At 51.3% G+C, this 26,532-nt stretch overlaps 1 protein-coding gene and 1 long non-coding RNA gene across 3 annotated transcripts; one reads left to right on the top strand and one right to left on the bottom strand.

Moving 5' to 3' along the window:
* Positions 1-117: 117 nt before the first annotated feature.
* Positions 118-15,483, bottom strand: CARD8 (caspase recruitment domain family member 8). 2 transcript variants are annotated; one of them, XM_074547524.1, is made up of 15 exons: positions 15,359-15,483; positions 13,481-13,512; positions 12,636-12,692; positions 12,105-12,155; positions 10,411-10,458; positions 10,275-10,318; positions 10,111-10,160; positions 8,970-9,190; positions 7,225-7,475; positions 5,969-6,103; positions 5,610-5,748; positions 4,550-4,603; positions 4,365-4,448; positions 2,902-3,171; positions 118-1,059 (listed from the first exon to the last, which is right to left on the bottom strand). In XM_074547524.1, exons 1-15 carry the CDS (start codon positions 15,385-15,387, stop codon positions 1,040-1,042), a joined length of 1,485 nt encoding a protein of 494 aa, XP_074403625.1. In that variant the 5' UTR covers positions 15,388-15,483; the 3' UTR covers positions 118-1,039. The 2 variants fall into 2 exon arrangements, with proteins under 2 accessions (XP_074403625.1, XP_074403624.1); XM_074547523.1 differs by having other exon boundaries at positions 12,636-12,752; positions 15,359-15,481.
* LOC141730169 (uncharacterized) lies at positions 14,577-25,696 on the top strand. Its single transcript, XR_012581694.1, has 3 exons — positions 14,577-15,106; positions 23,132-23,208; positions 25,545-25,696. It is a non-coding gene; the product is annotated as an uncharacterized LOC141730169 (long non-coding RNA).
* Positions 25,697-26,532: the final 836 nt, after the last annotated feature.

The raw sequence follows: 26,532 nt of genomic DNA, 5'->3' as shown, positions 1-26,532 counted from the left end.
TGGCACCTCCAGCTTTTCCAGAGGCTGAGGAACAACTTCCATCCTCCTCCTCCCAGGAAATCAACAACTTCCCAACATTTCATCCAACTAAAACAAAAATCAGAATTCAGATGGAAATAATGGAAATTTTTCCTGTTTAATCCTTATTTTTCAAAAGTATGTTTTCCTTTCCCAAACATACACAGAGGAAGATGATCCCAAGTCTCCCACAGCCTTAAAAACAAGACAGTCCTGGATCTGGTCACTTCTCTCTTCTGCAAGTTCCATTTTTCCCAATTTTCTTCCTATCCTGCAGCACAGGGATTTCAGCTCCTCACATTTTTAAGAACCTAAATTCTATCCAAGTTCGAACAAATCAAGTAAAAAAAAATTTAAAACGAATTATAAAAAGTTTCTCATACAAAAAAGGAATTACAAAACGTTAAAAAAACGGTGACAAGCTATACAGAAAAGAGGGGAGAAGAAATTCCATGGGGAAATTCCGAGCTGCCTGCAGTTCACAGTGGTGTTCCCACCTTTGGGAATCTCAGGAAGCAGAACCACAGCTTCACCAGGACTGGATGCACAGGATCTGTACAGTAATTCCGTATTTACAGTGATTACACCAAGGAATTTGGTACAAATTCCGGATTTTTCTTCCCTGATCCATGAGAAATCCAACGCACCTCACGATTCTGGCGCTTCAGTGGCTTTGGAAGGGGGGGAGAGGTTCCAGGGGAATTCTTCTCCCTGTTTTTTCCCTGAAGGAAATAAAAAAATCTTTTCCAGGTGATGGAAAAGACCAAGTGGCTTCTCCCAGTGTTTGTGTCCTCCTGGAGCGGCTTTGCCCGGGGGGGAAGCCCAGAATTCTGGGATCCAGCTCTCCTGAAAGCCTTGGAAGTGGCTCCTGCCCACACCAAACTCCATTCACGTTTCTCTGGAGGATCCTGCCTGGATTTCCCACCAGGAACATTCCTGAGGATCCCAGGGGAGCAGAATGGTTGGGTTGGGAAGCTCCCTCCTCCTCTTCCTCCTCCTCCTCCTCCTCCTCCCAGCTGGCTCAGCTCTGAGCCAGGAAACCTGAGGGAAAGGAAAAACACACCTGGATTGTGGGATCTCTGGAAGCTCCTGCAAGACCCAAACTGAGAAAAACCAGATTTAAAAATCTTTAAGTTGAAAAATAAAAGTATAAAAAACTCCCTGCCCTGAGGCAGCACAAGGCTGTGGCACAGAGACTGAGAACTCTCCACCTTTCATTTTCCAGCCAGGTTCTTTCCAGGGAGAATCAATCATGGAATCAGCAAGTTCTCCATCAGGGAATATGTTAATTAACCATTAATTAACCATTCCTGAAGTAAAGACCCAAACAGCTCCTCTTAGGACTTGCAGGAAATCCCAAGAACTGCTCTGGACACCCAGGTCATGCTGGGAGAGCTCTCCACACTCGGGGCAAAAATCTTCATTTTGTACCCATCCCTGAGGGACAAAAACACCACAAGAAAAAAAAGTCATTGCTGGGAGTGGAAGGGAGGCAGCTCTGACCTCCAGAACAAACGGTGCAGTGGTGATTTGGTAAATTCCCTGGTGGAATTCCCTGGTGGAATTCCCAAACCCAGCTGGGTCAGGATGGGTTCATTCCCTGGGAGCTGATACCTTGCAATGCCTGCAGGATCTCGTAGGTTTTTCCCCCAGGTAAATTCTCTCAGGTAAATTCCCTGATGGAATTCCCAACCCCAGCTGGGTCAGGATGGGTTCGTGCCCCAGGAGCTGAGCTGATACCCTTGCAGTGCCTGCAGGATCTCATAGGTGGCTTTTGTCCCCAGGTAAATTCCCTGATGGAATTCCCAACCCCAGCTGAGTCAGGATGGGTTCATTCCCTGGGAGCTGATACCTTGCAATGCCTGCAGGATCTCGTAGGTGGTTTTTTCCCCAGGTAAATTCTCTCAGGTAAATTCCCCGATGGAATTCCTAACCCCAGCTGAGTCAGGATGGGTTCAGGCTGAAACCTTGCAGCACCTGCAGGATCCCGTAGGTGGATTTTGTCCCCAGGTAAATTCCCTGATGGAATTCCCAACCCCAGCTGGGTCAGGATGGGTTCTTTCCCCGGGAGCTGATACCCTTGCAGTGCCTGCAGGATCTTGTAGGTGTTTTTTTCCCCAGGTAAATTCCCTGATGGAATTCCCAACCCCAGCTGGGTCAGGATGGGTTCAGGCTGAAACCTTGCAGCACCTGCAGGATCTCATAGGTTTTTCCCCCAGGTAAATTCTCTCAGGTAAATTCCCTGAAGGAATTCCCAACCCCAGCTGAGTCAGGATGGGCTCAGGCTGATACCTTGCAGGGCCTGCAGGATCTCATAGGTGGCTTTTTCCCCAGGTAAATTCCCTGATGGAATTCCCTGATGGAATTCCCAACCCCAGCTGGGTCAGGATGGGTTCAGGCTGATACCTTGCAATGCCTGCAGGATCTCGTAGGTTTTTTCCCCAGGTAAATTCCCTGATGGAATTCCCTGAAGGAATTCCCAACCCCAGCTGAGTCAGGATGGATTCAAGGAGCTGCCCCAGGAGCTGAGCTGATACCTTGCAATGCCTGCAGGATCTCGTAGGTTTTTTCCCCAGGTAAATTCCCTGATGGAATTCCCAACCCAGCTGGGTCAGGATGGGTTCGTTCCCCAGGAGCTGATACCCTTGCAGTGCCTGCAGGATCTCATAGGTGGCTTTTGTCCCCAGGTAAATTCCCTGATGGAATTCCCCGATGGAATTCCCAACCCCAGCTGGGTCAGGATGGGTTCAGGCTGAAACCTTGCAATGCCTGCAGGATCTCGTAGGTTTTTTCCCCAGGTAAATTCTCTCAGGTAAATTCCCTGATGGAATTCCCTGATGGAATTCCCAACCCAGCCGGGTCAGGATGGGCTCAGGCTGATACCTTGCAGTGCCTGCAGGATCTCGTAGGTGGCTCTTTCCCCCAGGCTCCTCTGCAGAGCCTCTGCAGTGCCCTGGCCCTGCTCCCTGTCCCTCCACTTCCTCAGCAGCAGCAGCTTCTGCATGGTCACGTCGTCCTCCGAGGCGCGGATGTCATCGATGTCCTTCATCTCCATCTGCAGGCACTCGATGGCCATCTCCCTCCAGTGCCGGTCCAGCAGCTTGGCAATCACCAGCAGCTGCTTGTCTGTCAAGCTTTTTGCTCCCATTTCATCTGAAAAACATTGGATTTTCCACAGAATCCACCCTGAGGCTCCCCTGGCCCAGCCTGAGGCCGTTCCCTCTGCTCCTGTCCCTGTTCCCTGGGATAAGATCCCAAATCCCCCCGGCTGTGCCCTCCTGGCAGGAGCTGTGCAGAGCCACAAGGGCCCCCTGATCCCCCTTTTCTCCAGGCTGAGCCCCTTCCCAGCTCCCTCAGGGTTCTCCATTCCCTTCCCAGCTCCCTCAGGGTTCTCCATTCCCTTCCCAGCTCCCTCAGGATTCTCCATTCCCTTCCCAGCTCCCTCAGGATTCTCCATTCCCTTCCAAGCTCCCTCAGGATTCTCCAGCCCCTTCCCAGCTCCCTCAGGATTCTCCATTCCCTTCCCAGCTCCCTCAGGGTTCTCCAGCCCCTTCCCAGCTCCCTCAGGATTCTCCAGCCCTTTCCCAGCTCCCTCAGGGTTCTCCATTCCCTTCCCAGCTCCCTCAGGATTCTCCATTCCCTTTCCCAGCTCCCTCAGGGTTCTCCATTCCCTTCCCAGCTCCCTCAGGATTCTCCATTCCCTTCCCAGCTCCCTCAGGATTCTCCAGCCCTTTCCCAGCTCCCTCAGGATTCTCCATTCCCTTCCCAGCTCCCTCAGGATTTTCCATTCCCTTTCCCAGCTCCCTCAGGGTTCTCCAGCCCTTTCCCATCTCCCTCAGGGTTCTCCATTCCCTTCCCAGCTCCCTCAGGATTCTCCATTCCCTTCCCAGCTCCCTCAGGATTCTCCATTCCCTTCCCAGCTCCCTCAGGACTCTCCATTCCCTTTCCCAGCTCCCTCAGGATTCTCCATTCCCTTCCCAGCTCCCTCAGGATTCTCCAGCCCTTCCCAGCCCCCTCAGGATTCTCCAGCCCTTCCCAGCTCCCTCAGGGTTCTCCAGCCCTTTCCCAGCCCCATTCCCTGCCCTGGACACGCTCCAGCCCCTCCAGGTCCTTGTGAAGAACCCAAAAGTGCCCCAGGGCTGGGGGAGCCCCAGCACAGGGGACAATCACTGCCCCAGGACCTCCTTGGCCACCCCTGGCTCATGTCCAGCCACTGCCACCATCACCCCCAGACACCTTTCCAGCTGCTCTTCCCCAGCCCTGGGCCATTCCACAGGGAACAACCTCTGAAAACCGAGTTCAGCTCCAATCCCAGGACACCAAACCCCAGCCAGGCCCTTTCCCACCTGCAGTGCCGCCAGTTTTCTGCTTTTTGCTGTGGAGCCCCTCTTCCTCCAGGATGCTGAGGGCTGGCTTCCTCCTCTTCACACCTGGGGAGGGAGCAGAGAGGCTGTCATTGTTGTCCCTGCTGTCCCTGCTGTCCCCACTGTCCCCGAGCCCAGGGCTCCCACCCTGCAGGGTCATCACTCACTGCCTGTGCTCCTCTTCTGCTCGTTCTTGTTCTGGTCGTAGTGGATCCAATCCCCTGGGGAGGGCAGAGCAGGAAATGTCACTGAGCAATTCCCAGGGCTGGGCCCCAGCTCCAGGAATTCCCAGGGATGAAGTTGGAACCCACAAAATGTGCATTCCAACCCCTCAGGCTTGATAGAAAGAGACTTTTCCCCTTTTACTCCATGTGCTGCAGCAGGCCCAAACAGGCAAGAGAGACTGCAGGTTATAATGCAATAATATGCAATTTTTTATTATATTATACAATCCAATGGGTAATTATGGAATAATTTGCAGGAGGGATGGAACTGAATGGTTTTTAAGTTCCAAATGAAACCATTCCATGAGCAGAGGGATGGAGCAGCCCTGCTGGCAGAGCTGGGATTGGACAGGAGGAGCTTTGGGGTGGCCTTGTTAGTCACATACACATAATCACATAAGTGATTACATGCAGTGCTTTTATTAAGAGCTCTGGGAATCGGGGTGTCACAACCCAAATCTGATTCCGACCATACAATCACGTTTTTATATTCTATCATTATATACCTTTCATGTTAATTATTAAACTTACGTTGTTCTATTACACACAAAACATAGCCCCCTTCAATTTCCAATATAGCTTCTCACGATTCTTCTTATGGTTCTATAACAATTATATTTAATTACTAAACAATCACCACATCTAACAACTATATCATTTATCGCAGGCGCAGTTGATCTGAGAAAACACAAAGCCTGACATTTTCAGAGTTCTATCTTTAACATTTTCAGGGTTCTACTATCAACCTCAGTGGGGATGAGATGGAGAGAGACAATTTCCAAGGGATGGAGGGACAGGACACAGGGGATGGCTCCCAGTGCCAGAGGGCAGGGATGGATGGGATTGGGGAAGGAATTCCTTGGGAGGGTGGGCAGCCCTGGCACAGCTGTGGCTGTCCCTGCATCCCTGGCAGTGACACTGGGACTGAGAGCACCCTGGGGTGGCACTGGGTGGGCTCTGAGGGTCTCCCAGCCCTGCCCACTCCCCAGTGCCCAGCACTCACTCTCTCTCAGCCTGGCTTTCCACACGGTCTCATCCGAGTCCTGCTCCACCAGGGACAAGGTGAAGTCATCGGGCTTCTCCAAATACACCTCAAAGTAACTCTTCAGCTTCAGCAGGGACCCGTCAACAAACTCAATCTCCTGCACAACAGAAATAGAAAATAAACATAAATATTTACCTAAAATAAACAAGAGAAAGCAACTGGCTGTTGGGAGAGATCCAAACCCCAATTTCCCCAGAGTTTTGCTGTTGACTTTAGCACCAGGATTTCATCCCAAAATTTTAGGGCTCCAAGAGGCAAATGGTTCCCCTTTGTGGCCCATTGCAGTGCAGGAGGTGAGGGCTGTGCAAGGGACTCACCTCAGGAGTTATTTCAGCCTCTGGCTCACAGATCAGTCTGTACTTCTTTCCTTCCTGCAGTAATTTTTGGCACACAGGGGGCTTTTCAATCTGAACAAATTTCCTTTTCGAGTGTTTTACAGCCTTGGAGATATCCTAAAATTTAAAAACACCATTTCAAGCTTACTATTGTAACGTTACTCATTTAAGGAGAGGAATTAATATCTAAAACCTGTGCTCAGGAGGCTCCTTGGGCTGTTCTCTGGCCCCAGCTTTACAGAACAGCCCTGTAAAAACAGGAAAGCTGTGGAATAACCACAATGCTCAAAAAGCATCGCTAAACCCCTGCAGCTGCTCTGCCACAGGGGTGAAATGAGGTAAGACAGTTTGCAAGCTGAGTAAAAGGAAGGGTTTTGTCCCTGTCCTCACTGCAGTAGGGTGAATTAAAATCCTGCTCCTGCCAGAGCTCCTGAATGATCCCACAAACCCAATTTCCTAATTAATAATGTAACCCACTGCAGGGCAAAGCAAATTTTCTGAAGCTGGCAAATTTTCTGAAGCTGGAATTTTATCCAGGGTTACTCCCATGGCCTCTCCTTTCTCTGAGCTCATTCCTGACGTGACCCTTGCCAGCAGGAGAGCTGATGGCACACGGATGAACCCATTGTCAGCTGCCTTCCCAAATCCCCAAATTTCCACTGGGGCTCCAGCACTGCCCCAGGCAGCCTGTTCCAATGCTTGGCCCCCCTTTTCCTGAAGGAATTTCCCCTAATATCCAATCCAAACCTCCTCTGGCACAACTTGAGGCTGTTTCCTCTTGTTACCTGGCAGAAGTGACTCGGATAAAGAATGGAAAAGCTCAGAGAGAGACAATTTACAATGGATGCAGTGACAGAGAAACGGGGGAATGGCTTCAAATTCACAGCCTGAAGGTTTAGATGGGATATTGGGATGGAATTGTCCCTGGGAGGGTGGGCAGGGGCTGGGATTGAATTAGCAGGGAAGCTGTGGCTGCCCCTGGCAGTGCCCAGGGCCAGGCTGGACATTGGGGCTGGAGCAGCCTGGGGCAGTGGGAGGAGCCCCAGCCCCACTTTTCTATTTAGAAACACCAACAAATGAAACACGACTGAAAATTCAAACCCAAATCATACTTAGACCATATAAGCATTCATAGGTGTTGTGTGCCATCCAGGGGTGGGATAAGATGGAATTCAAGCTGGAACCAGGACTCCTCAGCCACGCTCCCAGCCCAGGGGCAGCTGCCATGGGGGCCATACCTTGATGAAGGAGTCGTTGTTGGTGGCCAGGTAGACCCAGAAGGACAGGGAGGGGTGCTCGTCGATGGCCTTGTAGAGGATGACGGCGCCGTGGTACTGCAGGGGCTCCTGGCTGTGGATCAGCGGCCCCACGGGGGACAGCGAGCTCACCACCCACTTGACGTGCGACGCCGAGAACTCGGCCGAGGGCTCGATGGCCGCGCCACCGCCCTTGATGTGCAGCACCTTGAATGCCACGCCAGAGCCCTGACCTGTGGGGACAGCCTGGGTCACCTGGGGACAGCCTGGGTCAGTGGGGACAGGCTGGGGTCAGTGTGGGGTCAGTGGGGACAGTGTGGGGTCAGCTGGGGACAGCCCTGGGATCAGCTGGGGACAGGCTGGGGTCAGTGGGGACACACTGGGGTCAGCTGGGGACAGCCTGGATCAGCTGGGGACAGGCTGGGGTCAGTGGGGACAGCCCTGGGATCAGCTGGGGACAGTGTGGGGTCAGTGGGGACACACTGGGGTCAGTGGGGACACACTGGGGTCAGTGGGGACAGCCAGGATCAGCTGGGGTCAGGCTGGGATCAGTGGGGACAGGCTGGGGTCAGCTGGGGACAGCCTGGGTCAGCTGGGGACAGGCTGGGGTCAGTGGGGACAGGCTGGGGTCAGTGGGGACAGCCTGGGATCAGCTGGGGACAGATGGGATCAGCTGGGGACAGGCTGGGGTCAGGCTGGGGTCAGTGGGGATGGCCAGGATCAGCTGGGGACAGGCTGGGGTCAGCTGGGGTCAGGCTGGGGTCAGTGGGGATGGCCAGGATCAGCTGGGGACAGGCTGGGGTCAGCTGGGGACACACTGGGGTCAGTGGGGACAGGCTGGGTCAGCTGGGGTCAGGCTGGGGTCAGTGGGGACAGGCTGGGGTCAGTGGGGACAGCCTGGGGTCAGCTGGGGACAGGCTGGGGTCAGCTGGGGACAGTGTGGGGTCAGCTGGGTACAGCCTGGGGTCAGTGGGGACAGCCAGAGTCAGCTGGGGTCAGGCTGGGGTCAGCTGGGGACAGGCTGGGCCAGTTGGGGACAGTGGGGACAGCCAGCTGATAACTGCCTAATAATAGAATTATAATATAATTATTATATTTAATAGAATAATAGAATTAGAATAATAGAATTATTATTCTAATAATTCCTGCCCTCCCAGAGCAGCTCCCTGAGGGAATCCACAAAATCAGAGGCTTTTGGGAAAGCTGCAAAAGGCAGGCTCCAGAGACAGCAGAACTGTGACTGGAGCTAAGCAGCAGCCATGAGGTTGGTCAGCAGAAAAATTATTTAAACTGTAGAAAAGCAAGGACAAATAGAACAATGGTCTGTGTATTAAGGCTTGTCTAGAATAACTCCCTAAGCAACAGAAAGTTTATCTAGGGAGATATTGGGAAGGTTAAAGCTTAAGAATGGAGCTCTGTGGGTTGTCTCTTACAAGCAGACATTGTATTTGAAATAAGCAAGCACTGTTTAACCAAAGGTACATGTGCTTACAGTGGTTGGATGGAACTACTGCCAATGTCCTTTTGCTTTGGTCAAAAAGCTTATAAAGTGAGTTGTAACATTAAGTTTTTTGGAGTGTGAGCTGCTGGCATCTTCCCATTGTCACAGCCCTGGAATGAGACCGCTGCTGGAAAATGAACCAGCTCGAGGTGCTGTCAGCAGCAACCCCACCTTGTCCATGTCTGTAAATACCCCCAGGCACCCCATCCCCTCCGTGCCCACTCACCGCCGAGGCAGAGGCAGTGCGGGAACTGGATGGAGAGCAGCGCCCCGGGCGCCGAGCAGCGCACGTCGAACAGGGGCCCACCCACGATCCAGGGCGGCCGCACCAGCCGGGCAAACTTGCTCCAGGACAGCAGGCAGTACGAGATCCTGGCCCTGCCCGTCACCTCGAAGATCAGCCCCGTGCTGCTGCACTGGTAGGAGCCCTCAGCCTCCAGCTGCATCCTGCAGAGACACCACAGCTCAGCCTGGAGCTGCCCCAGCCCACAGCCAGCTCCAGGCTGCTTTGGGGCTGCCAAAATCGGCTCAGGGCTCACCCAGCCTATGCAAAAGGAGAGTTTTGCATAAAACTTCCTGTGCCAGGAGCTGCTCTCATGCAAAGGGCGCTGACATCTTTTATGAAAAATCCTTTCCTTAAGATTTTTTCTTCTCGATAAGCTGAGAGGTCTCAGGAACAAAATGCGAACATTGATTATCTGCTGCTGTGGAATGCAACAGGTGCATCTGGGATTGGTCTCATGTGGTTGTTTCTAATTAATGGCCAATCACAGCCAGCTGGCTCAGACTCTCTGTCCGAGCCACAAACCTTTGTTATTCATTCCTTTCTATTCTATTCTATTCTATTCTATTCTATTCTATTCTATTCTATTCTATTCTATTCTATTCTATTCTATTCTATTCTATTCTATTCTAAGCTAGACTTCTGAGATGAAACCTTTTCTTCTATTCTTTGAGTATAGTTTTATTGTAATATATACCATAAAATAATAAATCAAGCCCTCTCAAACATGGAGTCAGGGACACACAGAGGGGGGACAGTGCTGCACCCCAGGAAAACGCAGGGCTTAAAGGGGAGGGTGAACAGGGCAAGATGCCTCCTGTGCAGCCAGGCTGAAATAAGCACATGAAAATGGGCCTGTGCCCATTACTGCAGCAGGACAAGGCAGCCTCCTGAAAAACCCTCCCAGGAGCTGTCTTGGACCAGGATCTGGAGGCAGCACAGGCTCTAAACTGTGATTTTTTAAGGATTTATACCTCCAGTATAGATCCAAATGCATTTGTGCAGCAAATGAGCTGTTTGCCCACCCAAAGACTGAAGTGAGAACAATGTAAACTCAAACCCATTACAATTAAAAAAATCATACATGAATTGTCCTCCAGCAAGTCTCCTGGGGGTCACTTGCTCCGTCTGGTCCTGGAAATAGATTTTAAAAGAAATTGTCTTTAAAAAGGTGCGGAGAGAGCAGAATTACAGTTTGCAAATGATCTCATGCAAAGTAAGTGGGTGTTTCTTTGCCCACAAACGTACATTTTCATTCCTGCAGTGCTCACAGGGTGGCAAGCAGCTCCCTCCTAGTGGGAAAAGAGAAAAAATGAGCTCATGAAAAGCCAAGTAATTAAACAGCCAGGAATAAAAGAAAAGCCCTCAGGAGATCTGTTCCTACCTGACTCATTGCAGTAAGGTGGGGATTCCTTCTCCTCCTGTTCTTCATCTAGTGAAAAGGAGTTTGGAGTAAATATCTCCATGTCCAGGGGGTTTCTGCTCCCACAACTCCATTTGCCCAAATCCACCTTAGGAGAACATCCCTGAGAGTGCCTGCAGGCTTTGCACAGCCTGAGGGTGAGGCTGAACATCAGGATACAAATTTGCCAAAAGCTCCTAAACTGCCCAAACTCCTGGGACTTTTCACAGGGGTTAAGAAAAGGTTTACCCTGGGGCGAGCCCTGTGGCGCCAAGGACAAAGTTCAGCCCCCAGCATGGAAACTGGGAACAGCTTTCCCAAAAAAAACATTGTCTGCAGGGCGTTTGTCCCCAAAATGATGTAAAAGGGCCTGGATTCTCCTGGCTGGACCCAGCAGGGTGGAATTGCAGCAGAGCTGAGACCTCAGGCCAAAGGCTGTGTCCTGAGGGCTGATCTGGGAGCAGGGGAGAGGCAGAGCTGCAGCATCAGCTGCTTCCCCATCCCAGGCCAAAGCGATGCTGGAGCTGTCCCAGCTACCCTGGAACCCCAAAAACCCCTGGGATAAGGGCTGGGAGAGGCAGGAAGGCAGCAGCCAGCCCTGGCTGTGTGCCCCAGCCCAGCAGGGCTGGAACAGCCCCAGGAACACTCCCAGCTCTGGGAGCTCCTCATTCCCAGCCCTCATTTCCTAGGGATGCTCTCCAGCAGCTCCTTTTCCCAAAGAGATGGAGCTGCAGGCTGGGCCAGCCTGGAATCCTTCCTGCCTTCCCTTCCTGGGCAGGGGGAAACAGGCACAGCAAACCACCCTGACCCACAGCCTTCCTCCACCCCACCCCTCTGCATCTGCCCAGCAAAACCATTGGGATTGTTAAATTATCAGTGTTACATAAAACCAGCACAACTGCTGGCAGCAGATCCATGGAAGCACAAACCCACCGACAGCAAACACTTCCTTTCATTCTTTTCCTGTCCATCCTGTTTGGCCAGTTCTGTTGCCAACTTTGGAGGAAATTTATGGCCTCTTGGTGTTTGGAAAACTGCTGTGGTGTAAAAATATCCGTGGGTATTGTGTCTGGGGTGCTGTGTCTGCGTGGTGAAAGCAGCACGAGCTGCTGCCCTTTGATCAGTGACAGGAAACCACTGCATCCTAAATAAATTAATGGGAAAGCAATCAGAGCTAACATTCCCTAATAACTGCGAGGTTATACCCAGGAGAAGCAGCTGGTTTAAACTGAACAGTAGTTTTTAAAAAGAAAACAGAAAAATAAATCACAATGTTCTGCTCACCTGACTCCTCGTCAGAGCTCCTGCCCTTTGATCATTGACAGAAAATCATTGGCTCCCAAAAAAATTAATGGGAAAGCAATCAGAGCTAGCATTCCCTAATAACTGTGAGGTTCTACCCAGGAGAAGCAGCTGGTTTAAACTGAACAGTAGTTTTTAAAAAGCAAACAGAAAAATAATTCATAATGTTCTGCTCACCTGACTCCTCTTCGGAGCTCCTGCCCTTTGATCATTGACAGAAAATCATTGGCTCCCAAAAAAATTAATGGGAAAGCAATCAGAGCTGGCATTCCCTAATAACTGTGAGGTTATACCCAGGAGAAGCAGCTGGTTTACACTGAACATCAGTTGTAAAAAAGGGATTACAGGTAAATAAATCACAATGTCCTGCTCACCTGACTCCTCTTCTGAGCTGCTGCTGGAGCTGTCTTCAGAACTGGCTTCTCCTTAAAAACAGGCACAGGTGGAATGTGAGTCCAGGATCCACCCAGGGGTTTGGATCCATCAGGCCAGGCAGCAGGTTAGAGAATGGAACAGAAAAGAAAGAGCTACAGAGGCAGGAAAAACATCAAATCCCAAATCCCACACCAGGGCAGATTTGGAGTCACCCAGGCCCTTCTGAAGGCTGCTCAGAATATTGAATTCTCATGTTTTACACAACCTGGGATAATTCTGGAGCTCCAGCCATGGCACATCCCAGTTAAACTGTGGTTTCCCAAGGCAGGTGGGAGCAGCCTTGGTGGGAGCTGCGTGTCCCACCAGTTGTGACTCGTGTGCAGGCACCAACCAATTAATTATTGCTATAAATGTCATTTGGGGAGAAAGCAGCACTGGGAAGGCAGGGATGTGTTTGGGGATGTGGCTGGGGGGAAATGTGGGATGCAGGAGTGAGGAAATCCCAAACCCCTGAGCCATGGTGGGCTCACCCTCGGGCTGCTCCTCGGCCGATCCCGACGATCCCTCCATGCCATTGGGAGTCACCTCTGCAAGGGAAAGGCAGGGAGGGAGAGTTGGAGAGGGATTTAACTCTTCTCTTGTCAATTCTGCACTCAGAGAAAGGGAATAAATAACAAAAGAACAGGCATTTTAAAACCCAGCATAAAAAACCAGAGGAATCCACAAAGGGCTTACACCAAGGGTTTAAAGCCAGTTAGAGAATTCCTGTTCCCATTCCCAAGGATGGGCACTTCCCAAAATCAATGTACTTTTGCAATTGTTTTATAAAGCCAGTTTTAGAATTGCTATTCCCAAAATACCTGTACTTTTCCACTTGGTTTTTAAAGTAAGTTTCAGAATTCCCATTCCCATTCCATGGATGGGCACTTCCCAAAATCCCTGTACCTTTCCAACTGGTTTTTAAAGCCATCTTCAGAATTCCCATTCCCAAGGACGGGCATTTTCCAAAATCAGTGTACTTTTCAATTTTTTTTAAAGCCCATTACAGAATTTCCATTCCCAAGGATGGACATTTCCCAAAATCCCTGTACCTTTCCAAGTGGTTTTTAAAGCCAGTTTTAGAATCCCATTCCTATTCCAAAGGAACTTCCCAAGATCCCTGTACCTTTCCAACTGGTTTTTAAAGCCATCTTCACAATTCCCATTCCCAAGGATGAGCACTTCCTAAAATCCCTGTACCTTTCCAACTGGTTTTTAAAGCCAGTTTTAGAATCCCATTCCTATTCCAAAGGAACTTCCCAAGATCCCTGTACCTTTCCAGCTGGATTTAAAGCCACTTTGAGAATTCCCACTCCCCTTCCCGAAGCCCCTGTACCTTTTTCATCGGAGGAGAGGGACTCGGCCCCGCTGGAAGACAAAAGCAGGCACAATTAGAGCTCTGCCAGCCCTTGCCACCCTGCCACAGGGGCAGCACTGCCAGCTCCCTGCCCTGGCACCGCTCCCAGCCCCGGGAATGCAGGGGGATAGATTGAGGCTGGGCATTCCCCATTCCCCTCCTGCAGCACCAGCTCCCTGCTGGCACTCTGGGCACACCTGGACACAATTCCCACTGGCACCAGCTCCTCTCCCAGCCCTTTCTGCCAAGCACCAGGAGCCTGGGCCAGTGCCCGTTGGATTTGGGAGCAATCCAAGCAATCCCCAGGCAGGCAGGAGACCCAGATAGATAAACCCTGCTCTGCAGCACAGCCACCTGTGGCAAACCCACACCAACCTCCATCCGCCCCTGGAAAAGGGAAACCTGCCGTGTGAATCATCCAGGAATTCAAATCCTGCTTGGAAACCAGGACATCTTCCACGACATCTGCCAGGCAGAGCCAGCAAGGAAAAGCTGCCCTGAGGAAGGGGATGGCCCTGGGTGCAGCCACCATAAAGCAGCAGGTGACATCCAGCTCACCGCACTGTGGTGGCACCACGAAACCTCCCAGAGCCTCTGCCCTGCTCGGGTGGAGAAGCATCCAGCAGGTTTTTTTTGAGGTGTGAAGGTCACAGTGCAATCCCAGAGATGCTGGGGATGGTGAAGCTGAGTTTTGGGAGCTGCTGAGCTCTGGGGGCTGATTTTGGCCACCCTGGAAGCTCCTGGAGTGCCCCTGGAATGAGTGGGCATCACCACAATGATGGGGCCCTCAGCCATAGAATTGAAAAAGAAATAAATAGATGGGAATGGCAGAGGCAGGAAAATCAATGAGTGAGGATTCCTGAGCAGCTCAGCTGGGGGGTCCTGGCAAAGCACAGCAAAGGGGCTGCAAAACTTTCTGGGTCAAGAGCAGGAAGAAGTGGGGAAACTTTTGCCCCACAAGAAATTACACAACAGTTTACTCTTCCAAACTGTATCTTGGAGGAAAAAAAAAAAAAAAAAAAAAAGAGTAAATTTATTTATCTGGAGGATTTGGATGCTGCCCAGGGCCGGCAGCCGAGCCAGGCAGTGTTTGTGCAACCCTTCAACCCTTCCACCAAGTGCTGGCTTGCTAAGATCGGCATCGCTTCCCTTCAGCCCCTCCAGCTGCATTCATTTCCCTCCTCCCGCGCTGGCAAACGGCGCAGAACGGGGAGGGGAGGAGGAGAAAATACAGAAACAACAACGCAGAGAGCGGGCCGGCGGGCACAGCGCTAACAAATAACTGTAACCACGGGCTGGGAACGGGCACGGCGGCTGCCGGCGCGATAAACGCTCGGGCAGATAAACACAAGAGCCGCGCTCGGGGCTGCGGCAACACCGGAACACCGGGGGGAGCCCGGGGGGAGCCGGGGCGGAGCGGGAGCCGCGCTTTGTCTGCGGCGGCGGCGGCGGCGGCGGCGGCGCGGCCCCGGCTCGGAGCGAGCCCCGCTGCAGGTGCACGGCCGGGATGGACACCCGCGCCCACCGGGACGGGCCGGGCACGGCAGGGACCCTCCGGTGCCCGGGAACGGCGGTCGGGAGGGGATGGAGGATGCGGGGATGCAGGTGGGTGGGGGATGGGAGGATGCGGGGGTGGGGCTGGGGGACACCGGGACGGACAGGGGGACATTGGGGGGGGTGTAGAAGATGCAGGGGGACATTGGGGGGGGTGCAGGGGGTGCAGGGGGACAGCGGGAGGCGACAATAGCGGGCAGGGTGGCGGGGAGGGCGCGCAGCCGCGGGGCGGGCGGAGGGTCCGGAGGGCTCTCGGGGGGTCCGGGGGGCGCAGCGAGCCCGGTTCGGCCCAGCCCCGCTCACCTGTCGGGCTCCGGAGCCGGGCTGGACATCGCAGCGGCTGCACCGAGCGGGAACGGCGCGTCCTACCGCGTGGGGGGCGGGGCCAGCGGGGCGCGCCCCGGACACGCCCCCGACACGCCCCCTCACACACTCAGGGACGGTTGCCGTTAGTGTCGCTGCTCGGTGTCCGTCATCCCTCGGTGTAGGTACGGATACAGCCGTAATTCATTAATAAATTTATTAATGTCATTCATAAACAAACAGATAAAACTTCATGATGTAAAAAAATTCATCATGGAAAAAAGTTCATAATTCAAATAAAAATTCATAATGTAATTCATTAATAAACAGATAGTTTTCATACTCTGGGCGCATTCCGTGTTAATTATTAGGATGTTTGTGTTGTTACGCGTATTGTAATGGTTTGGGTGGGAAGGGACCGTGGACACGTCAGGATCTGCCTGCTGCTGGCGGAGCTGCTTAGGGGAAAAAAAAAAAACAAAAGAAAAAGTTAAAATAAAAGAAAGGGGGAAAAACCAGCCCAAACCTGCAGTGTATTCAGACTTTTTTATTTATCAAAAAAAAAAGAAAAGAAAAAGAAAAAAAAGGGATAAAAAGGGGGAATAAAAAGGGGAATAAAAAGGGAATAGAAGCCTCTTAACCAGAAGCGTTTTGAAGATCCCGGAGCCTCTCGGCAGTGCAATAAATCCCAGAGCCCCAGCAGCGTTGGGCACGCACCTGCCCCCATCCCTGCAGTCCCTGGGAGAGGGGAATTCCGGAGCTGCAGGCGGGGAAAGCCCCTCACACCCCTCACAAAACCCCTCACACCCCTCACAACACCCCTCGCACCCCTCAGACCCCTCGCACCCCTCACACCCCTCACGGCTCTCACAACACCCCTCACACCCCTTACACCCCTCACGGCCCTCACTGGCCCTCACAACACCCCTCACACCCCTCACATCCCTCACACCCCTCACAACACCCCTCACAACACCCCTCGCACCCCTCACGGCCCTCACACCCCTCGCACCCCTCACAACACCCCTCACACCCCTCACATCCCTCACACCCCTCACAACACCCCTCGCACCCCTCACAGCCCTCACACACCTCCCACCCCTCGCACCCCTCACAACACCCCTCAGACCCCTCGCACCCCTTACACCCCTCACACCCCTCGCACCCCTCACACCCCTCGCACCCCTCACAACACCCCTCAGACCCCTCGCACCCCTCACATCCCTCACACCCCTCACGGCCCTCACACCCCTCACACCCCTCGCACCCCTCACCCAGCCCCAGCTCCTCCCAGGCCGGGAACACCCCCCAAAGTCACCCGTGTTTGTGTCCCTTGGAAAGGAGGGCTCAGATGTGGGTTTGGGGTATTTCCCTCATTCCAGGAGCGGATCCAGCCCCAGTCCATAGCTCAGCATCACCCCCCATCCCCTGTGCTCACCCCAAAGCTGCTCTGGGTGTGGGGGGCTCTGAGGGGACCCTTTGTGAGCCTGCCCAGGGCCCAGAGCAGAAATGAAAATAATCTCTATAAACAAATGTAAGTGCTTGAGCAAACACAGAACGCTGCTCCCGGCGCCTCCCAAGGGCTCAGCTCCCAGCTGCTAGGAATATTCCACATTTGGAGTCCCCTCAGTTCTGCCCCTCACCTCAAATCCCACCCTCTGCAGCCCCAGGACACCAAACACTTGTGGAAAATCCGTATTCCCTGGAAACTCCATGTGCAGAGCTCACAGGAATCAGCTGGGCTGCAAAGGGGGGTGCAAAACTGATGGAAACCCCAAAAAATAAGCCAACTTTGGATGGGAGACCCTGGAAAGTGACTGAAGGGGTCGGTGTGGGGAGAGGGGGGAGTGCCAGGAAAGGAAATCCCCTGTAAACAACTTGCAAATCCAGCCTGGAACGAAGTGAAGGAAGTGGGGAAAGTTCATGGCACAGCGACAGTTGGGAGTAAATAATCACCCAGGATGGGCAATAAATAAGGAAAAGGAAAGAAAAGCCAGGAGGGAAGGCAGGAGGGCAGGTGGGGTAACTCAGGGGGGTTTTGTTTTCCCAGCTCCAGCCCTGGGATGCTGCTGGGAGCTTCCCAAGTGTGGCCGAGCCGTCGTTTTGCAGCTTTTCCAGGCAGCCCCAGGCCGAGGGTGATGCAATAAATAAACATCCCGTGAGCTGTCACTGCCCGGGGTCTGCGGAGTCACCAAAGCTCAGCCCAAACCTCTCCAGTTCCCAGTTTTCCTCTGAGAAACCCCAATTCCGAATTTTCCTCTGAGAAACACCAATTCCCAGTTTTCCTCTGAGAATCCCCAATTCCCAGTTTTGCTCTAAGAAATCCCAATTCTCAGTTTTCCTCTGAGAAATCCCAATTCCCAGTTTTCCTCTAAGAAATCCCAATTCTGAGTTTTCCTGTGAGAAATCCCAATTCCGAGTTTTCCTGTGAGAAACCCCAATTCCCAGTTTTCCTCTAAGAAATCCCAATTCCGAATTTTCCTCTGAGAAACCCCAATTCCCAGTTTTCCTCTGAGAATCCCCAATTCCCAGTTTTCCTCTAAGAAATCCCAATTCTGAATTTTCCTGTGAGAAATCCCAATTCCCAGTTTTCCTCTAAGAAATCCCAATTCCCAGTTTTCCTCTGAGAAATCCCAATTCTGAGTTTTCCTGTGAGAAATCCCAATTCCCAGTTTTCCTCTGAGAAACCCCAATTCCCATGTTTTCCTCTAAGAAATCCCAGTTCTGGATTTTCCTCTGAGAAATCCCAATTCCCAGTTTTCCTCTGAGAAATCCCAATTCCCAGTTTTCCTCTGAGAAATCCCAATTCTGAGTTTTCCTCTAAGAAATCCCAATTCTGAGTTTTCCTCTGAGAAACACCAATTCCCAGTTTTCCTCTAAGAAATCCCAATTCTGGATTTTCCTGTGAGAAATCCCAATTCCCAGTTTTCCTCTGAGAAACACCAATTCCCAGTTTTCCTCTGAGAAACCCCAATTCCCAGTTTTCCCCTAAGAAATCCCAATTCCCAGTTTTCCTCTAAGATATCCCAATTCTGAGTTTTCCTGTGAGAAATCCCAATTCCGAGTTTTCCTGTGAGAAACCCCAATTCCCATGTTTTCCTCTAAGAAATCCCAATTCTGAGTTTTCCTGTGAGAAATCCCAATTCCAAATTTTCCTCTGAGAAACCCCAATTCCCATGTTTTCCTCTAAGAAATCCCAATTCTGAGTTTTCCTGTGAGAAATCCCAATTCCCAGTTTTCCTCTAAGAAATCCCAATTCTGAATTTTCCTCTGAGAAATCCCAATTCCCAGTTTTCCTCTAAGAAATCCCAATTCTGAGTTTTCCTGTGAGAAATCCCAATTCCCGGTTTTCCTCTGAGAAATCCCAATTCCCGGTTTTCCTCTAAGAAATCCCAATTCTGAGTTTTCCTCTGAGAAATCCCCAATTCCCAGTTTTCCTCTGAGAAATCCCAATTCCGAATTTTCCTCTGAGAAACCCCAATTCCCAGTTTTCCTCTGAGAAACACCAATTCCCAGTTTTCCTCTAAGAAATCCCAATTCTGAGTTTTCCTCTGAGAAACCCCAATTCCCAGTTTTCCTCTGAGAAACACCAATTCCCAGTTTTCCTCTAAGAAATCCCAATTCTGAGCCTTCCTGTGAGAAATCCCAATTCCCGGTTTTCCTCTAAGAAATCCCAATTCCCAGTTTTCCCCTAAGAAATCCCAATTCCCAGTTTTCCTCTAAGAAATCCCAATTCCCAGTTCTGCTCTGAGAACCCCCAATTCCCAGTTTTCCTCTGAGAATCCCCAATTCCCAGTTTTCCTCCGAGGCTCTGATCCACCCCACCAAACCCCTCCCAGTTTCCATCCCCAGCCCTTCCCCGTTTCCCCGGATTCTCTCGTGCAGCCGAGGGAGGCTGCCGTGTCCCAGACCATAAATCAGTTTTATTTTCCAAGCACAGGGACACACTGAAGCTTGGCTGGCGCTTCCCTTTGTGTGCCAAAGGGAGCTGGAGCTGGCTGCAGCTCCGGGGGAATTCCTGCGGGGCTGGCATGCACAGCCTCAGGTGCCAGGCTGGATTTTTAGGTTTTTCACTAAAAAACCAGGCTCTAGGGGCACCCACAGCAGTTCTGGGTCTGCAGCTCCGTGCCCTGAGCCCCACATTCATCCCAGTTTTAAAATGGGGGTAAATCCTGGAATCCAGAGCCTGAGGCAGATATATGGAGGGTGGCAGGAGTGTCTGAGGTGAGAAATCTCCTCCTTCTTCCCCGGCAGATTGGATCTGGATTTTCCAGAGGTTTTTCAGCACAGAACTTCGTGATTCTTCATCTTCTCCCCCTTTTTTTTCCCTTCCTTTTTCTCTTTCTTCCTCTTCTTCCTCTTCTTCCTCCTTCTTCCCTCCTCTTCTTCTTCCCCTTTTCTTTGAATCTTCTTTTCCTCCTCTTCTTTTCCTCCTCTTCTTTTCCTCCTTCTCCTTCCTTCCCTCCTACTTCTCCTTCTTCTGTTAATCTTCTTCGCTTTCTATTATTATTGTTGTTGTTGTTGTTTTTGTTATTGGTATTGTTGATGTTTTTTGTTATTGTTATTGTTACTGCTTATATCAGGCTTTCCATTCACTTTTGGGTTCTATTTGAGCAATTAATGCATTTACCAGATCACTAAACAGAAAATAAAAAAGAGGCACCAAAAAAAAATTGTTGCAAACTCGCGGAATCCCGCACTTTTCTGGCCCCAGCTATTTCTCTATTCTCAGGAGGGTGAGATGGATTGTTCAGCTCTTCCAGGGATTCCCATTTTAAAGGAATTTCAATGTGAATGCCCTGAAAGAGCAGCTATTGCCCGGCTGCTGCAGGAAGCCCCGAGGGCGCCCTGTGACCATTCCCTGAGGAATTCCCGTGCCAGGCTGGCACTGAGGGCTGGCATTGTGTGCCCAGCTGTGCGCTGAGAGCCCCGCGTCAGGAAATGGCGAAAATGGAGATTTCTCACTGCAGCCCCGGCGCTCACACAGAGCCCTTTGTGCTCTGCTCAGGGGTGGAATTAATGCTGCTGTTTGCCTGAGGGAGAATCGAGACATTGTTCATCACAGCATCAGAAAATGAGTGTTTGCGTCAGTCATTAACGACAATAACAGAAAATCACTCTTTGGTTTTTAAGAGCATCCAGCCCAAGCATTCCCAGCCCATCCAAGGCCACACTGCCCCGTGTCCCCAAGTGTCACCTCCCAGGGCAGTGAAACCCTCCAGGGATGGGCTCCAGGGCTGGGCACCCCTTTCCAGGAAGGAATTTCCCCAATATCCAACCTGAACTCTCCCTGGCCCAGCCTGAGGCCGTTCCCTCTCCTCCTGTCCCTGTTCCCTGGGATAAGATCCCAAATTCCCCCCGGCTGTGCCCTCCTGTCAGGAGCTGTGCAGAGCCACAAGGGCCCCCCTGATCCCCCTTTTCTCCGGGCTCAGCCCCTTCCCAGCTCCCTCAGGGTTCTCCATTCCCTTCCCAGCTCCCTCAGGGTTCTCCATTCCCTTCCCAGCTCCCTCAGGATTCTCCATTCCCTTCCCAGCTCCCTCAGGATTCTCCAGCCCCTTCCCAGCTCCCTCAGGGTTCTCCATTCCCTTCCCAGCTCCCTCAGGGTTCTCCATTCCCTTCCCAGCTCCCTCAGGGTTCTCCATTCCTTTCCCAGCTCCCTCAGGATTCTCCATTCCCTTCCCAGCTCCCTCAGGGTTCTCCAGGCCCTTCCCAGCTCCCTCAGGATTCTCCATTCCCTTCCCAGCTCCCTCAGGATTCTCCATTCCCTTCCCAGCTCCCTCAGGATTCTCCAGCCCTTTCCCAGCTCCCTCAGGATTCTCCATTCCCTTCCCAGCTCCTTCAGGGTTCTCCAGCCCCTTCCCAGCTCCCTCAGGATTCTCCATTCCCTTCCCAGCTCCCTCAGGGTTCTCCATTCCCTTCCCAGCTCCCTCAGGATTCTCCAGCCCTTCCCAGCTCCCTCAGGATTCTCCATTCCCTCCCCAGCTCCCTCAGGATTCTCCATTCCCTTCCCAGCTCCCTCAGGATTCTCCATTCCCTTCCCAGCTCCCTCAGGATTCTCCAGCCCCTTCCCAGCTCCGTCAGGATTCTCCATTCCCTTCCCAGCTCCCTCAGGATTCTCCATTCCCTTCCCAGCTCCCTCAGGATTCTCCATTCCCTTCCCAGCTCCCTCAGGATTCTCCAGCCCTTCCCAGCTCCCTCAGGATTCTCCATTCCTTTCCCAGCTCCCTCAGGATTCTCCATTCCCTTCCCAGCTCCCTCAGGATTCTCCAGCCCCTTCCCAGCTCCCTCAGGATTCTCCATTCCCTTCCCAGCTCCCTCAGGGTTCTCCATTCCCTTCCCAGCTCCCTCAGGGTTCTCCATTCCCTTCCCAGCTCCCTCAGGGTTCTCCAGCCCTTCCCAGCTCCCTCAGGGTTCTCCAGCCCTTTCCCAGCTCCCTCAGGATTCTCCAGCCCTTTCCCAGCCCCATTCCCTGCCCTGGACACGCTCCAGCCCCTCCAGGTCCTTGTGAGGAACCCAAAGGTGCCCCAGGGCTGGGGGAGCCCCAGCACAGGGGACAATCACTGCCCCAGCCTGTGGCATTGGGTGGTCTCTGTTAGAATATTTGTATTTGATACACACATTAAACCATTCTGAAATTATTGAATATGTGTAGCTAATACAAATATTTTAGTAGATACATAGATAGCATTATGACAATATATATAGTAAATTAAATAAATAAAAATTAAATAAAGAAACAAAACCAAAAAACAAATAAATGAATCAACAAGAAACAAACAACCTATAATAACAATATATAATAAACATAATATATTTATAGATATAATATATAAAATATATTATATTATATTATATATAGTATATATAATATATTTTAAATATATTTTGTATAGCACATTAATATACTATAATATACTATAATATACTATACTAAACTATAATATAATATAATGTAATATAATATAATATAATATATATTACATTTTATTACACTACATTTTATTATATTATATTGTATAACATTATATTATATTATATTGTATAACATTATATTATATTATATTATATTATATTATATCTATAATATATAATAAACTAAGTAGCTAAATATATAATAGAAATTATAAATAAAACTAAAATAAATAATAATAAAATAAAATAAACAAACTAACAAATAGATATATAAATAAACAGATAAACAAATAGATAAATAAATAAACAATATAAATAATGAACAATACTGCTGCTGGGACAATGGGGATGCTGCTGCTTTGGGATAACGGGGTTAAACAGCCGGATTTTTTCTCCCGGGTGCTCCTGAATGCCAAAGCCTTTCCCAGTCCCGCCAGTCCCGGTGCTTCCCTCCCCAGTATCCGCAGGGATTTATCCCGGAGCCGCCTGCAGATGGCAGCAGCTGCCCGGCCCCGCCATCCCTCCCGGGCCACAGATAAAGTTATTTATAATAATGGTATATCGCCGTCAGAAACCAAAACATCACAAACAAGCGTTATAAAGAATTTATTATTCATTTTCTTTTAAATATCATTTAAATAAATTAATATCATTAGCAATTATAAATTTATTATTAATAATAAACAATAATGATGAGAAAGAATCATATCAAAAATTATCGTTCCAAAAACCCAACATGTCCTTTGGGCTGAAAAAGCCAAACTTGTGTCCCTGCACAGAAATGGGGGCACAGCCTGGCTCTGGTGATCGTGCCAGGTAGTTTTGCTGGATATTCACTGATTTTACCCCATTCTGCTCCAGGCTGTGCATCCTGGAGCCCCAAACGGTGACAGGAATGGCAGGAGCCACCAAATGCTTTGTTGGAAGCCCTGCAGAGGGTTAGTTACTATTTTTCACTATTTACTTTTACTCACTGCAGAGTATTATTTGCTATTTTTGGGGCTCAGTCACTGCAGAGAATTTATCATTTGCTGCTTCTTGGGCTCAGTCACTGCAGAGTATTATTTGCTAGTTTTGTGGCTCAGTCAGTGCAGAATACTTATTATTTGCTAGTTTTGTGGCTCAGTCACTGCAGAATACTTATTATTTGCTATTTTTTGGGGCTCAGTCACTGCACAGTATTTATCATTTTCTATTTTTGGGGCTCAGTCACTGCACACTATCATTTGCTGCTTTTTGGGCTCAGTCACTGCAGAGTATTATTTGTTATTTTTGGGCTCAGTCACAGCAGAGTATTATTTGCTAGTTTTGGGGTCAGTCACTGCAGAGTATTTATTATTTGCTCTTTTTTGGGCTCAGTCACTGCACAGTATTTATCATTTTCTATTTTTGGGGCTCAGTCACTGCACAGTATTTATCATTTTCTAGTTTTGGGACTCAGTCACTGCACAGTATTTATCATTTTCTATTTTTGGGCTCAGTCACTGCAGAGTATTATTTGTTATTTTTGGGGTCAGTCACTGCACAGTATTATTTGCTAGTTTTGGGGCTCAGTCACTGCACAGTATTTATAATTTTCTATTTTTGGGGCTCAGTCACTGCACAGTATTTATCGTTTGCTGCTTTTTGGGCTCAGTCACTGCAGAGTATTTATAATTTGCTCGTTTTGGGGCTCAGTCACTGCACAGTATTTATCATTTTCTATTTTTGGGGTCAGTCACTGCACAGTATTTATTATTTTCTGGGTTTTGGGCTAATCACTACAGACTATTTATTATTTGCTATCTTTGGGGCTCAGTCACTGCGGAGTATTCAGAATTTGCTGCTTTTTGGTGTTTTGGTGGGTTTGTGTGGAGCAGGAGGCTCTGAGGCCATCACCCATCAGAGCCCCTTCTCCCCCATTCCCTGAGCTCAGCACCCCCAGCCTGGGCAGCTCCAGAGCGTCCCAAAAAAATCATTTCCCAGATTTCCACCCCAATTTTCAGGGTTTGATGTCACTGAGTGCACAAACCCTGGCGGGAAGCCGGGGCTGGACACGGCCACTGCTCCTGGGGCTCTCCGGAGCCACCCACCCCATTTTCCAGCAGGGAATATTTCCCTTTTCCAGCCCTCCCACCCTCTGCGCTGCCCAGGAGGGACACAGCACCCCCGGGGCTGGGCTGGCTCCAGGAGGGGCCATTCCAGAGCTTTTTCCCAGTTTTCCACGCCGCCCCCAGGGCTGGCACGGTTGGTTTGGGGAGAGTGAAAACAGCGGGGTCAGACAGAGCTCTGCTGCCCCCTCAGCATCCTCAGCATCCCTGCTGGCGTCTGCATCCTTCCCTGAGGATCTTCGGCCTCACTCCTGGAAAACAGCTGGAAGGGTTTCCTCCCTTTTTTCCCCCCTCCATTTTCTCCCTTTTATCCCAATTTTTGGCAGCCTCCTGCCTGGGTGATGCCCTGTGCGTCACATTGAGGGCGTTGGATTTTCCACCAGGAAAAGTCTCTGGCTGCACAGGGAATTCAGGGAATCCAGGGAATTCAGGCTCCTGTGGGTAAACTGGAGTGGGAAACGTTGAATTTGGTAAAAATGAAATTTCTTCAGCAGGAAAGGGGGAACGAGAGGGAGATGGGAAAGGGTTTGGTGCTCACTCCCTGCCCTGGGACCCCAAAAAACCGGGATCACTGAAATTCCTGGGACGTGTAGGACAGCAGGGAGCAGCCAGGGTGACATCCACAAAAACTGGGATTACTTGGAATTCCTGGAGGAATGGCAGGGAAGCAGCTGGGATGCAGCCAGGAAAAGTGGGATTACCTGGAATTCCTGGGATGTGTGGGATGGCAGGGAAGCAGCAGGGATGCAGCCAGGGGTCGCCTGAAATTCCATTCTGGTGGAATGGAAAGCAGCTGGGATGCAGCCAGAGCGACCTCCAGGAAAACCGGGATGACCTGGAATTCCTGACATGTGTGGGATGGCGAGGAAGCAACCAGAATGCAGCCAGGAAAACTGGGAATACCTGGAATTCCCGGTGGACTGGCAGGGAAGCAGCCAGGGTGTCCTCTAGGAAAATTTGGATTACCTGGAATTCCCCATGCAATGGCCAGGAAGCAGCTGGGATCACCTGGAATTCCTGGATCACCTGGAATTGTCGGGATCACCTGGAATTCCTGGTGGAAGGGCCGGGAATCACCAGCTGGGATCACCTGGCATTCCCAGGATCACCGGGAATTCCCAAAGGAGTGGCTGGGAAGCAGCTGGGATGCAGCCAGGTAAACTGGGATCGCCTGGAATTCCCAGGATCACTTGTAATTCCCGGTGGAAGGGCCAGAAAGCAGCCGGGATCACCTGGAATTCCAGGGATCACCTGGAATTGCTGGGATCACCTGGAATTCCCGGTGGAAGGGCTGGGAAGCAGCCGGGATGCAGGCGGGTAAACTGGGATCACCAGGAATTCCTGAGATCAGCTGGAATTCCCGGGATCTCCTGGAATTCCCGGTGGAAGGGCTGGGAAGCAGCCGGGATGCAGGCGGGTAAACTGGAATCACTGGCACTGCCGGGGTCACCTGGAATGGCCGGGATCACCTGGAATTGCTGGGATCACCTGGAATTCCCGGCATCACCTGGCATTCCCAGGATCACCTGGAATTCCCAGGATCCCCTGGCATTCCCGGAGGAATTCCCGGAGCTCCATCGGGGCCGCAGCAGAGCATCGCCCCTAGCGCTGACCCGGCCCTTTCAGCCCGGGGCGCTCCGGGACAGCCGGGCCGGGATGATCCCACCGGGAATGGCCGCTCCTGAACGGGATCATCCCACCGGGAATCGCCGCTCCCGGCCGGGATGATCCCACCGGGAATCGCCAATCCCGGCCCACGGGATCATCCCACCGGGAATCGCCGCTCCCGGCCGGGATGATCCTACCGGGAATCGCCGCTGCCGAACGGGATGATCCCACCGGGAATCGCCGCTCCCGAACGGGATGATCCCACCGGGAATCGCCAATCCCGGCCGGGATGATCCCAGCGGGAATCGCCGCTCCCGAACGGGATGATCCCACCGGGAATCGCCAATCCCGGCAGGGATGATCCCACCGGGAATCGCCGCTGCCGAACGGGATGATCCCACCGGGAATCGCCGCTCCCGAACGGGATGATCCCACCGGGAATCGCCAATCCCGGCCGGGATGATCCCAGCGGGAATCGCCGCTCCCGGCCGGGATGATCCCACCGGGAATCGCCAATCCCGGCCGGGATGATCCCATCGGGAATCGCCGCTCCCGAACGGGATG

This window comes from Zonotrichia albicollis, chromosome 9, assembly GCF_047830755.1.
Source record: "Zonotrichia albicollis isolate bZonAlb1 chromosome 9, bZonAlb1.hap1, whole genome shotgun sequence".
Classification (NCBI taxonomy): domain Eukaryota; kingdom Metazoa; phylum Chordata; class Aves; order Passeriformes; family Passerellidae; genus Zonotrichia; species Zonotrichia albicollis.
This window is presented reverse-complemented; position numbering and strand designations above follow the sequence as displayed.

Coding starts and splice junctions, on each gene's coding strand:
- CARD8 (XM_074547523.1), bottom strand. CDS start 15,387: ATGTCCAGCCCGGCTCCGGAGCCCGACAG. Junction 12,156..12,635: donor GGCCGAGGAGCAGCCCGAGG/GTGAGCCCACCA, acceptor CCTGTTTTTAAG/GAGAAGCCAGTTCTGAAGAC. Junction 9,191..10,110: donor CTTGCTGGAGGACAATTCAT/GTATGATTTTTT, acceptor GTGTCTCTGCAG/GATGCAGCTGGAGGCTGAGG.